General features: G+C 49.8%; 1 protein-coding gene across 2 annotated transcripts in view; it reads right to left on the bottom strand.

The window, feature by feature from the left end:
- The window catches only part of ZFHX3 (zinc finger homeobox 3), a 252,158-nt gene that overhangs the window by 101,338 nt on the left and 136,482 nt on the right, over positions 1–14,338 (bottom strand). For both annotated transcript variants that reach the window (XM_060288472.1, XM_060288473.1), the window contains one exon: positions 1,052–1,283. In XM_060288472.1, coding sequence (XP_060144455.1) covers positions 1,052–1,283 — 232 coding nt within the window. The remainder of the gene's footprint in view (positions 1–1,051; positions 1,284–14,338) is intronic.

Below are 14,338 nucleotides of genomic sequence, written 5' to 3'. Positions count from 1 at the left end.
GGGCCATGAGCCGGGGTGCGGGGTGGGGGCGTGGGGGGGTGGCGTGGAAGACAGTCCAGAGCAACAGGAGGACAGGAGAGAAACACGTCCAGGGAGGGGCGCTTCCAGAAGGGAATGGGCAGCAATTTCAAAGACCACAGAAAGAAAAAGGCTCAGCACGTAGCCACTGGGCTCGGAAAATCCGAAGTCAGCGGTGACCTTCTCAAGGATGGTTTGATGACGGGAGGAAACGGGCTATGATAGGCTGACGTGTGAACAGGAGATGGACCAACACAGAGTGCTCTTTCAAGAATCTGAAGATGCTGTTGGAGAGAGAGAGTGGGACACAGGATGAAGTGAGGGCTTTAACCATAAATGGTTTTTAAAGAGACAGGTGACTGTCCTGTGCTCCCGACCAGAGAGAAAGGGACTGGAAGGCTAAAAAGATAAGAGAGGGGGGAGATTCTACTGAGTGAGGTCCCAGTGGGAGTGAGAGTCCCATGGGGAAGGAAGGAGAAGGGGACGGCGGGTGAGAGGACAGGGTGGGAGGCGGAAGCGCGGGGTGAGCTCCCCTGGAAGGTCTCCACCCTCTTTGTGAAGTAACAGCCAGCACTGAGCCAGGAACAACTGGGTCGCTCTCAAATACAATCGCAATGTTTATAGCAAACACATGTTTCGATCTTCTTTGAAGTTCATTCTTACCGACCAGACTCGAGGTCACACAGCGCCCATTCTCAATACTGAGCAAGACACAGCTTAGCGTCTGCTTTATGTCGATCTGAACCAAAAAACTGAATCTAGAGCGCACTTCAGAAGAATGTGGGGAGAGGGGACAAAACACGGTCTGTTGGCTTTTGCTCCCTGGGCAGCGGCTTGTGACACCTGAAGAAAAGTGTGGTGCTAAGTTCCTTTAAAAAATGGGAAAAGCAACAATCCCTGCGTGTCCCTTCAGAACACAATGGTCAGCTGTGAGGCTAGTCATGGACGTGACAGCCAGCTGCCCCGAGCCGAAGCCCTCGGGAGGCCACTGCCCGGGCAGCCCCGGGCCGCCCATGCCCACGAGACCACTCACCGGGGTCGGTGGAGGGGCACCTACGGATGGTGAAGATCTGCCCCAGGTCTTCATCCTCCTCCGGAAGGCCCTTCTGCAGCCGCTGCAGCTTGCGCAGGCTCTCGCTGCGCTGATGCTTCATGGAGCGCACGTGCTGGATGAGGTTGAGCTTGGCCTTGGTGGAGTAGTTGCACAGGACGCAGTGGTAGTAGCAGCTCTCGCCCTCCACGCCGCTCTCGTGCTGCTGCAGGTGCTACAGGGGCGAAAGAGAGGGACACGCCTCAGGTAAGCCACTCCAAGCCCACCATGCCCTGGCGGCAGCCCGAGGATCCCTTATGGGGGCTGCTTGGTTTTCCCAGCGGGTCCTTCCCCCGCACTCTGTGAGGACAGGGGAGCAAGCTGACCCTCGTTCCCGTCTCCCTCACACGTGTCAGAGTGCTGAAAACGCTGACGGATCCGACCCTCCCAGTTTAAAACTGGTCTTCCTGGCACAATAATTAAAGGTTCCTCCTTCCACTCTCCAAAGCGTCCTGCTTTATTTAGAACAGGGGTCGGCAAGCTATGGCCCACAGGCCAAATCCACCCTGCTGCCTATTTCTGTAAATAGGGTTTTATGGGAACACCGCCACATCGGTTAATTTGTGTATTGTCTATGACTGCTCTCTCAACACCAGAGTTCCACAGTTGCGATAGAGACTGTTTGGCCTGCAAAGCCTAAAATCTTATTATCTGGCCCCTTATGGAAAAAGTGACCAGCCCCTGTTTCAGAGGATGGCCCACATAGTCACCTTACCTGTAGAGAATCTCAGGTCAGTAACACAGAGGCAAAGCTGCTGTTTGGCTACTTCACAAGAAAGATGACTCAAGTTTTTGTATTTAGAACTACAGACTATTAGGAGAACCCAAAATTAGGTTTTCCCCTGGCTTAAAAAAAAAAAAAGACAGAAAAGTAAATTTCTCCAGACTAGTTTCCCTGTCAACAGCTCAAGGTCATCTGGCTTAGTGCTCAGATGGTCAAAATTACAGTCGGTGCTGTGTTTGTGTCAACACAGTGCTCTGATTTCAGAACACGGAAGCCCCAGAGCTGGCAGAACGCAGGCACACACAGGACTAAAGTCCGGGGCACAAGACAGTGGAGGCCACGGAAACAGTTAGCAGAGCCCAGACTTCTGCATTTAGGAGAAGGCCTCAAGATTATCCAGGCACAACGTTCACATCCTTTCGGGGCCTCTGAGAATATGCTGAAAGCTGTGGACCCTTTTTATTAGCAATTAGGGAATTGACACGCTCCTGGTATAGGAAGGCCGCCTCCTTCATTTCAAATGATTCATTTTAGGGGAAGAGGGAACCTTTCTATCGGGTGCACATAAAGCAGGAGAAACAATTCCAAAAAGTTTAAGTGGTTGACCCAAGGTAACCCAGCTAGTTAGTGGGAGAGAGAACGAGAAGCTGGGTCTCACATCCCCCAGCATCCTTTCGGAGGAGGAAATTCAGATCATGTATTTTATGGGCTCATGTTTCCACCTGTCCTTCCTTCTTTCTCCTCACCCTCAGCCCCACCTCTAGTCCCCAGAGCCTGGCCCAAGGGACTAACTACACAGAGCGCACGATAAATGCCTCAGCACTTCTTTGTCCGGCCCCTCTCGTTTCTGCCCACACTTGTTCTAGTTGATGCCCATGCCTGATAACTGTTTCTGGTCCTGCCTGGATATCTTCTCGTCCACGTTATGCGGTGAGACACTCAGAAAGCGCAAGAGTCAGAATGTCCTGCACTCTGCCTCATACTGAAAATACCACAGTGGCCCCGGCAGCACTTCCCATTGGATGACATGGCTCTGAGGCTCATGTGCTCACACGCACACATCCTATGTTCACGGAAAAAGTGTGAACATTCCAGAAGCACGTTTGGACCTTGCTGGAAGAGGAAATAGGAATGCAACAGTAGAGTGCCGTAGAAAAACTACACTACTATAATCACTTTTGCTCTGGGGCCAACTTGCAGATAACAGAGTGAAGGGCTTCACCGGTACCAAGAGAGAACAATCCCTTCTGTCCTCGAAATGGGTGAGTTAACACACTCAAGTGCAGAGCCTCGGAACAAAGCAGTATCCTCCCTCCCTGCCCCGACCCCGTAATCGCTGTCCTAGAACACTCACAACCAGAAGGAGTTTGAAGAACTAGCAAGCTCAGTGTTAACTATCAAATTATAACAACCGAAAATATAAAGCGACTTGTCTTGAAATAAATTTGAGCTGCTTTTTTTTTTTAATCGTTTATCTTCAATTTACTGCCTCTGACATAAGGCTCCTTACAGAGGGTTTCAGGAGAATGGAAAGCACCAAAGCAAGGTTTTCTGGAGGTTGCAACCTTGGGAAGAAGGAGAGTCTGATGGGCTAGGTGGAAAGGAAAATGATGAGCTCGTCCATGTTCCTTCTCCCTGACTTTCTCCACAGGGGCCCCCAAAAGCCAAAAACGGCACCAGGATATTCCTGGGAGCAAGGGTTTGGCTTGGGATTGAGGAAGAGGAAACTTGTACAGGAGCCAGACACTGCTGCCTTGGATCACTAAGACCAAAAGAATGACATTCATTAAAGTTTCAACAAAAACTGACTGAATGAACGATAACAGGGAAAATACCCATGGCATCTACAGCAGTAAGTTCTGTCGAGGGGTTTTGGTGGTATCATAAACTATGAAATCAGAGCAAGTACCATTAAAGCCCTAACCCCAAGTTCTCATTACTTTCCCATGAAACAGGACTTCCTTGCACTAAAGCTCTGAATCTTAAACATACAATTTTAATATGGATGTGAGGGTTCTTTTCCAAACAGCTGGGGTTTCTAGTCTCTGAGCCAGAAGAGAGGATAACATGGCCAAAAAGTGTTGGATGGGAGTTGTCAGATGTCAGATGTATTTTGTCCTCAAATCCATGGGTTCCTGGGTGACAGGGCTGTATAAACCCTGAACTAAAATAAACATGATACTGGGGACTCCTGTTTAAAAAATAATTGTATAAGGATGATGTCCCCAAACCACTACACTTGACTCATGGTGTCAGCGGCAATCTCTACTGCCACCAGGAATTCTTCTGTCTGCCATGTGAGAACCACTTTGGAAGGGAAACGGTTACATGCTACAAATGGTAGAGAAAAGAATAAAAGGAAATGCGGAAAACAGAGCCACGGCCTTTCCCACTGATCCCAGTGCAGGGAACATTTAGGGTCCTCTCTCAGAGACTTGCACAGAGGCGTGATTCAAACTTCCAAGCTTGCTTTTGCACTCCAAGTTCATTCTCCAAGACATACACACAGAAGTCCAGAATAAACTATTTCTCCATCCTAGGAAACACCTGCTTATAAAGGTTATACCCAACCCAAACTTCCACTCACAACTGGAGTCTCTTGAGGTCTACCTGCACGTGACAGCTCCTGTTCTCACCACATCTCGTAAGCTCGGTAATTCTCAGGCTGTCCCATCTCCAGCAAACGGGGGCCCAAAGCGAGCAGCAGCGTCCTGGGTCCTGACTTCCATGACTTCTCCACACCATCTGGTCATTTCCCAGGCCTTGAGTGGGTCAATGCCCTGACCTTGTTGGCCAGGCACCCTTTCCCTCCCAAGATGCCCTGGCCCATCCCCAGAATTCCACCCTTGCAACCTGCCTAATAAGACGCAGCAGGAGGGAATGGGGCTGCAGAGGCCGATGAGGACTCCACGGGGCAAGCCAGTCGGCCAAGGACATGCTTTCCCTGCAGAAGAGAGTAGATGTTTTCATTTGGAGAAAGAGGGAGAATGATTTTTCCTGTCCCAGCTAATTAGAATACCATCAATTGGGATCACAATGTATTTAATTAAATTCACTGTAATATACGGAGAATCCACCAAGGCACAAATCCCAGTGGAAGACTCAGCGGAGAAGCTGTCTGCCTCCTTTCAGAGTTCTTGCTCTCCTCTGCAGGCAGGAAATTCTCCTCCCACGCAGATACTGGACTCCCCCAACACTCTCCCCCTCACAAAGGTTGCCCATCCTTGGGAAGGAGGACCCAGGTCTTGTTTGCCTTTTTCCATTTATTTCTTTACTCTGTGCTCAAGATTCTTAACTGTTCACCTCTATCGGGTCAGGTGTGCAGTTGAAAAAAGAAAACAGAACAATAACTTCAACTGTGGTTAGTGTGGTACACGTGGACCCAAAGAAAACTGGCCACTGAGCCCATCAGGCAGGGTTTGGTTTTGGTTCAATTCTAAGTATCTACAACACATGAGACACTATGTAAACACACACACACACACACACACACACACACACACACACACACACAGACTATGCCCTACCCTAGGGCATGATCCTGCAGGTAATAAGGCAGTGATGGTGGTGACTTGGCAGATAGGCCAAGGGATATAAGGAGGGCATCCCTTTAGTGTGAATACCATTGTGAGAATACACCCTCCAGCTGGACCGGTGAAAATCACTGGCTCACTCAAAAAAAATCAACACCTACCTACCAATGAACAATGAAGAAGCAGGACCAACTAGTAAATCAAGAAAGGGAGAACTACCCAGCTAAAGAAGACTGGCAACCGAGGTCCAACCAAACTCACTCGGTCCAGCCAGCCTCTCCTACAACCTCGAACACTGAACCACCTAGGGTTTCCTTGTTTTCCCCCAATCTCACTGCTGTTTTTTAAAGTGCCTGCAAAACGCCGGGTTATATGAACTGCAAGTGTACCGTTGTTTCCACCAAAAGAAACTTCTACACGTGGCAAGAGGATTTATTTCCTGAAAGCTCAGAGAAGTACAAGGACCCACAAGAAGGGAATAAGTATCCAGTGTGACTCACAAATGGAAACAGAGAAAGAGCCCAACAAACTCCAACTTCTCCAACTGACCACTATGTGGCAGAAAACAGACTGTCCTCACAGCAATCGAGTAGGAACTGGATTCACACACACTAGGTGGGCAGCACCTGTGCTGGAAGTGAGCGAGCGGGGCTCCCTCGCACTGGTCAGGGACCTTTCCTGTCCATCTGTCTGATCCTGTCGGAGCATGTATAGTTTAAAATGCTCGTCCTGTCCTGGTTTAGCTGGCGGGCGACACTTCCTGTGCGCCTGACACGGAAACATCCAATGTCCCACGTTTTCCCTTCTGGGTCTGGTTCCAAGGGAAGAACTTGGAAAAGAAAAGACCTCAATACAACAAGAGGCGCCTTGAATGATAGGCCTGGCACGTGAGGCCGAGTGCAAAAAGCAAATTAATAATTAAAAAAGAAAGGAAAGGAGCCAGCCCGCGTTATTTGTGGGATCCCACCCCACTGACATGTTGGGCTCGTCCACCCTGGCCAACGAATGAAAGTCAAAGAGACGAAAAGAGGGCTCTTGTTAGAAAATAATTCATCGTGAAAATCAAAAAAATGTGTTCCTGTTACTTGTTTCCCAGGAAAACTAACCAAGTTCTGTCAGAGGACATCGATTTCTATAAATCTGGAGGGGCCCCGGCTCCCTCCTCCTCAACAATAGGAAACTTCTAACATCTGGTTCTTCATGCATGGAATGCAAAATATTGATCAGGTTCTGTCAAAGCCTCCCCTTTAAAGGAGAAATGGACAAAGTACACTCTGACACACACACACCCACACTCACAAATGAAAACACACGATTCACAAATGAAGGTTCCTCGGGGAATAATAACTGTTACAATGAACACACGAACGCCCACCCCGCTCACCACATTCTCCCATGGGTACAACGCAACTGTACTTGGAGGACAGCAAACGCTGAAGCTCCCTGATGGGGTAAAGCAGCCCCCAGGCATCCCTCCGGGCAAGCGGCAGACCAGACACCTCCTGCATCACAGAGAAGAAGCCCCACGGCGGGCGTCCAAAAAGGCCCCTGACACACCCGTGGTGCTCGCAAGTGCAGCCCGGCACGGGCAGGTAGAAGAGCCTCCGGATCCATAAAACAGAGGTCCCCAGTGGAACAGGTCGCTGGTGCGTCAGGCCTCTGGAGGGAAAAAACGTAACCACAGCAAGCCCGGGGCTTGGGGTAGGACTGTGAAAGTCTCACCAACACTTCCAGTGAGAAGAGACAGGAAGATGAGGGTCCAGAGTGAATCTGCTAATTACCCAGTAAGATGAAATAAGGAAGGGGTAAGCAGGTGTTAATTCACCATCACACCCGTGCACGGCATTTACTGCTGAGGAAGCACCTTCACACTTTTGATTTTCTCGTGACACCCCGACGTGGGCAGCGTTTGGCTCCTGTCCTTGGAGAAACCCAGAGCTCCAAGAAGTCATGTGACTCCTCGCCCCCAAGGTCCCACAGAGCATGGAAGAAATGCGACTGGAACCCAGGGCTGGAGGCCAGGTCCACAGCTGTCCAGCTACACTGCAGTGACCATGGGGTGCTGGAACACGAGACTCCCCAGACCCGGGTATTCACTTTGAATGCCTAAAAAAGAAATTGTTTCAGGTGTAATGCAATCCAGAACGGGGGTGGTTAATTTTTTTAATCAGGGGTTGTGTTACAGTTCCAAATTTAATGTCGCATTCTTAGGAAAGCTTCTGGAAGGTCAACCTAAATATATATGTATTCTCTGTTTCATGTTGGCTTTTCACCCACTCATGCCCTCATCCTCGGCACCTGTTAATTTAGTCCTATTTCACGGCAGGAGCCCAGCAGACGGCGTAAGATATAAGCCCCAACCACCATTTACAAGAGAACGTGAAAGGAAGTAAAAATATTCCCTTAGATCAATCCATTTGCGTTGCTCTGACCTATTTTCTGGTTTCTAGGCCAGTCTCCTCACGCCCTGGAACAAGCCATGACTGTTCGCTCTCAGCACCCGAGCTCCAAGGCCACAGTCAAGACTTTCTAACCCTGCATCTCTTCGCTGGCATGAGTGATATTTCCTCATTCAAAAGTCTCAAGATGAATGTTTCTTGAGAGAAGTATAGTAAATTCTAGGGAAAAAAAAACATAAATCTGCAATCTATAGGTTGTAGCGGCCTTGGCTTTGAAATCTTTTCTAGAAAAGTCCAAGCATGGACTCTTGCAGAATGTTGATGCCATCCCTAACAGATGTCATTTCCCTCTGTTGGGAAACCTCCAGAAAGGAGTGTGGCATAACTATACATAGAGAGGAAGCTGATAAGGGGTATAGGAGTCCTCCCTAAGGAAAGGGCCCATCGGAGCCTGAGGTCTCAAGCCAAATAAGGGCTAGTTTCCACGACAGTCAAATGAGCATCTACGTAAACTTGGAAGCAACGGAGGTATGTGGTGGGGAAGACAATCAAGCGGGTCCCACAAGGCTAACATCAAACTGACTAATCCTCCAGGAACTACCCACAGCTCCCTGGATCTGAAGATCAGCCCTTCACTCAGGGCACTGGCAACAGTGAGTTCATTAAGATGTGCTTCTTCCCTCACGCTCCTTTCCGGCTCTCACAGGTGTAAGTCCCCACACACAACGAAGGCTGCCATATATATGCTACTCAAGCTGGTCCTCATTCAGCTCCATGTCACACTGTTGTCATAACGGTGGTTTAAGGCGAACTCTGGATTAGGGCAGGCCAGGGAAAACCCTCCCTCTGTGCTACCTTCAGCAAATTACACACACGGGGCGGGCCTCAGGTGCCTCATCTGCAATGTTGGAACAATAACAGAACCCCCTCATAGCACCACTGGGAGAGGTCAGTGGGATAACTCGTACAAAGTGTTCAATACAGTGCCCGATGTACGGTGTGCCTTCATAATCAACGAGACCATTATTATTACTGCCGTTATCTTTCAAACTAGTTAAGCTTTGGGGATTAGGAATAGAAATGAATGTCTACTGAATGTACCAATCTGACACTTCCCTCCTTATGCCCAAACTATCCTGCCCCCTCCCTGGGAACCACCACCCCACACCACCCCCCAGGGCCAAAGAAGAATCCCTTGTTGACAATAAAGAAACTGCGATGTACAGAAATGATAAAATAGAGGGGAAACTGCACACACACGGGCCCGCCTTCTTCCTTACAAGAGGTGCTTAATTTTTATTTTAAGTCCCTTGCCCAAGTCGTGCAGCTGGTGCAGGCAGAGCCAGGATCACACCCCAGGTCCATGTCCTTGCCACAGAACCCCATCTGCTCTCTCTGGATCTCTCTGCCCATGAGGTGTCAATACATAATGAAAATCAGAACCCTCGCTCTTTTATCACATCTGCCAACATCCCAGGTGAGAACCAGGCAAGGAGAACTTTGCTGAAAAGGCTGCAGACATGGCGCTGATTCCCCAAATCCGCTCTGAAGGATTTGCTTATTTGTATCTCCAACCCCATGACAGTCAACACAGCAGGAAAAACATACTTGTCTGGTGGTCAAAACAGGTGCATTACTTCATCTGTAAAATATAGATGTTTATACTTGCCCTGTCTTCCTTGGATGCAGTTTTAAAAACCACATGAGCAAACAAATGTGAAGACCGCTCAGAAGGTGTGAAGGGCGACCTGAATAGCTGGCACGGGCATCATCTCTTTACCTTGAGACCAGATTTCGCTTCCTCACCTCTGATTGGCAGGTACACCACCGTGGGCTTGGTGGTTAATGATGCAGACGTGTTCCAGCCCAGCGGTCCTCTAACTGGAGCGTGCATCAGAAGCACCTGGGGGGGTGCGTCATGCCGCAGAGTTTCGGGCCCACCCCAGGGGTTTCTGATTCACCGGGTCTGGGGTAAGGATGGAGAATTTGCACTTCTAACAATCTTCCTGGCGGGATGCTGATGCTCCTGGTCTGGGATCACCCTCTGAGAACAGTTGCTTTGGACAGCAACTGCCACAGAACAGAGACCTAAGTCAGAATACACGGAGACACTCCCCTGTAAAAAGGAACATTTCCAAGGCCTAACATTTCCGAACGGCCCGCCTTTTCCCAAAGAGTATTTCAGATTCTAGCAAACTGCACTTGATAAATCACGCGATGCCTGCACACCAGAATTTACCCCTTCAATGAGAAAGTCACTCGGAAGCAGCTGCCTGCTACTGGCCTGCTCCAGATACTTCATAAAGTCGGAACTGGCTCTATTCATCTTCCTCTCCCCTTTCGCACCTGCAGTCTACAATTTCGTGGGGCTGTGGCTGAAAGCGTGACTCCTGATGGCGAGGCGTGAGGCATCACTTCTTCCTCGCGAGCCCTGCATCCTGCTGAGTGCACCTGTCCAGATGTCTTGCTGGAACCGAGCCCATGGGAGAGCTTCCACCAAATATGAGAAAAATAAAACGGTCTTTAAAATTCCTCCCACGCTCTTGAACTTTCTAGCTGCTGCTGCTGAGAGCATGAATTTGGTGCTCAAACCTGGAGGCTTCTCTTGAGCTCCCACGACCTGCTGACAAATACCCTCATCACCTTCATTATGAGAGAAGAACACGGGCCGCCAGCCTGAGATGGGCAGGGGGCAGTGAGCACGCACAGGGCTGATTTCTTCCTCATAAGAGGGGCTTAATTTTTTTTTTTTTTTTTTGTGGTACGCGGGCCTCTCACTGTTGTGGCCTCTCCCGTTGCGGAGCACGGGCTCCGGACGCGCAGGCTCAGCGGCCATGGCTCACGGGCCCAGCCGCTCCGCGGCATGTGGGATCCTTCCAGACCGGGGCACGAACCCGCGTCCCCTGCATCGGCCGGCGGACTCTCAACCACTGCGCCACCAGGGAAGCCCGGAGGCTTAATTTTTATTTCATTTTTTCCCTTGAAACAGAAAATGGGAAAGTGACGAGGCACGAGAGAAAAATTCCCTCTAAACAAATGCCTTTGATGTCGCTCATTCTGGCTGCTAAGACATTTCACCCTTTCTCCTTAAATTATGTGGATTTTGTTGAAGGTTGAGGAAGATAAGTTACACTTGTGGGAGGGGGACAAGGGACCGAGACAGGAAAGAGAAAAATGCTGCTTTGAGGAAGTGGAGCTGAGAGACCAGGAGACGGCTGGCGGCAGAGTGGACGGCCACGTGGTGAGACGGGACACAGTTTTGCGAAAGATGACACGGCTAGTTTCTCTGCCCTGCTTTCAGGTTTCCACTCCCCCCCCATAAATAAGCCAGACAAACACCCTGTACACCAGGTTTTGCTCTCCTTCCCCCCCTTTTTAAGTCTCATTAAAAGCCGATATTGTTCGGCCTCAAGATGGAGAGTTCAGCATGGATTTTACTGAACGTTAAATCAACCAGCAAGCGTAGCCAGCAAACTCTGTGGCACTTTAACTTTAAATAATGCAATAATTATTGAATTTCCTTTTTATAACTGAAGTGCTGGAATGTAAACAATGGGGCTGTAATTGCAGGAAGGGGGGATCAATAGAGGCAATCGTTTTCAGCCATGTTAATTGTAAATACAATTGCTCCAAGATGTCAGACTTGTTCTCCCTGCTCCCAGAATCATCCTAACGGATGACAGAGTCCAACTTTCCCATTACAGCTGTTCGTTCCTTTAAGAGGTTCTCAATCAGGTCTGATCAATCTGTCAAGATAATGCATGGAGTAAGTAAGACTCTTCCAAACACAGGCTCCCAATCAATAGCCCGGACCCGCTTAATGAGGTGGGGCTAAGGCCCAGAGGGAGGTAACAGCCCCCCGCTTGCACCTAGGTCTGGCAGGCTGGCTTCCTCGCAGGGTCCTGATAAACAGATCAGCCCTTAACGAGGACATTAGTTATGCGTGCTTCAGCAAGCAGCAAGGCACCCGTCCCTGGGGACAGACGGACAGAAAACAAAATAGATTAACAGAAAACAATATGGTGCCAAATTAGGTCCAACTGAAGACTTTTCCCTCCTTCTTCTGCTTTTCTTAATTGTCCAGCAGAGTGGAGGACATCAATTAATCATCCCAATGGGTGTGAGCTCGAAGCACGGGAGCACCCGTTGAGCTGGGGGATCTCTGGGTGTCTGCCCATTTCCCGTGGGCCCTCATCCCCTCCACCCCATTTCCAGACTACAAGAGGGGACTCTCACAGAAGGAGAGAAGGGAGACCAGGCTGAATCTTGATTCCTGACAGCGACAATGGGGGGCCACGGACTGACGCCGGACAAGAACAAATCTGCTACTCTTCGCAGGCGATGTCAGTGTTTGAGATCGAGTTTTGGTCCTGAGAATGGGTGAGCCCTCACAGACAGGGAGGAGGAAAGTCAAGAGTCTAGAATCCCAGGGCTTTCCTGGTGGCGCAGAGGTTAAGAATCCGCCTGCCAAGGCAGGGGACACGGGTTTGAGCCCCGGCCTGGGAAGACCCCACATGCTGCGGAGCAACTAAGCCAGTGCACCACAACTACTGAGCCTGAGCTCTGGAGCCCGTGAGCCACAACTACTGAGCCCACCCACCTAGAGCCCATGCTCCGCAACAAGAGAAGCTGCCGCCATGAGAAGCCCGTGCTCCTCAACGAAGAGTAGCCCCTGCTCGCCACAACTAGAGAAAGCCTGTGCGCAGCAACAAAGACCCAATGCATCCGAAGATAAAAAAATTAATTAAAGAAAAAAGAGTCTAGAATCCCACTTCACCTGTCCCAGCATCTCTGCAATTGGCACAGGCTCTGCAGGAGTTTGAATTCCCACGAGGATAACCTGGAGGGCTCCTGGGGAGTCTGGAGAGCCATCTTTTCTCCCTTGGAGGGCACCGTGTGCCTGCACCCTTGTTCCTGCTATGACTGGCTAGGGAGACAGCCCACTGGGGAAGTCCTTAAGAAAGGGCCATGTAAAGGAACATTCCACCAAGAATACAGCAGTGCCTTTTCCCAGTGGCTGCATGGCTTAGATAGAGCAGGGGTTCCCAAAGTGTGGCCCCTGGACCAACAGCGTCAGCACTTCCTAGGAACCCTTCAGACCCTGTCCAGGTCTACGGGAGCCTCGAGGGTGCAGGCCGAGCTCATCTGATGCTTCCGATGCAAGCTCATTTAACAACCACCATCTTAGAGGATGAGTAAGTTAGCAAGTTGGTCCTTTCTGGATCAGAAACAGTTCAGTGCCCAAGATATATCTATAAAACCTCTATTTTCCCTGAGGTTTGGATCAGGGCCCACCACCCATCTGCTCCAGAATGCAAGACCTCTGGGAATAATGAAACCAAAGGAATGAGACCCATCTGAAAACTCCATTTTATTAGTGGGAAAAGATCACGGAGTGGGTCACACTACTGAATTTCGAAAGTTAACCGTTTCATATTGTGAATGAAGTAAAATGAGAATAACAGTCTTTTTAAAGGTCTGCGGATGAGCAGAATAAAAGAAAATAAATATACAGCTAGAGAGAGCAGATCCCTCCTTTGTGCAAAGTCCCGGCTCCCAGGCCACTCCTTCTCCGAAGCCCTTCCCAGCCCCCAGCTCCACCTCTCCCTCCTCTGGGCCGGCAAACCGCCAGGAGCATCATCCACACTGTACTCATCTCACTGTGTTTCAAACCACTGCTCCTCTGCCACACTGTCGACAGCAGCTCACAGGTGGGGAGAACTTTCTATCTCGGTACCGGGCAGAGCTCCCAACCCACAGCAGGTACTGAAAGATGGCCGGCTGAAAGTCTAAACAATCTCCTCTAAGGCTCCACTGTGGCTCTCAGTCTTCAGCTGGCCACTCAAGACCTAGCTCATTGAGTCCAATTCCCTCCCTCCATCTCAGATTTCAATCCTCCACTCCACGCCACACCCCACACACAACTAGACGGCTGGCAGTTGCCACCCTCATCCACCAACCCTCATCCTTCTGGTCCCGGCGCCTCTCCTGCTTGGAAACTCTCCCCAACACCCTCTCCACCTGCTAAAGGGCTGCACAGCCACCGGAGCAGGCAGATAGCACCTCGGCCTGAAGTCTTTCCCCATCACACCTGAGCCAGAACCCCATCTCCTCGCCTCTGGGATGTCAGAGCACAGGTGGCCCCACCCAAGCCCACCGTGAGTCATTCTTTTCAGGAAATGCTTTCCTGGACTTCCACACGGGGCTCTGCAGTCCTTGATGACCCAGATGGGACGCTGGGGCTGAGGGAATAAATATGTTTGCTAATATACGCTGCTCGTTTAAATAAGGGTTTTTGGCAGGAAATAATGACTATAAATGGCTGCATTTAGTGACTTCATTATTTCAGTATATTTCAGTATATGTCCTCCCTCCAAATCAGTCAAATGTCTCCCAGCCAGAGGCCAGCTTAGTCGGTCACTGTCATTCTATCCTCCATTTCGTCTACGCCCCTTGCCGTATTTACATGGGTTTAATATCGCTATCCTCTTTTACGAGAGCTCTTTTACTATTAAACTGACAAATAACTGCAAGACTTGGAGATACTGAGAAACAGCTAGAATGTCTAGACGAT

Source organism: Globicephala melas, chromosome 19, assembly GCF_963455315.2.
Source record: "Globicephala melas chromosome 19, mGloMel1.2, whole genome shotgun sequence".
In the NCBI taxonomy this organism is placed as follows: Eukaryota; Metazoa; Chordata; class Mammalia; order Artiodactyla; family Delphinidae; genus Globicephala; species Globicephala melas.
This window is presented reverse-complemented; position numbering and strand designations above follow the sequence as displayed.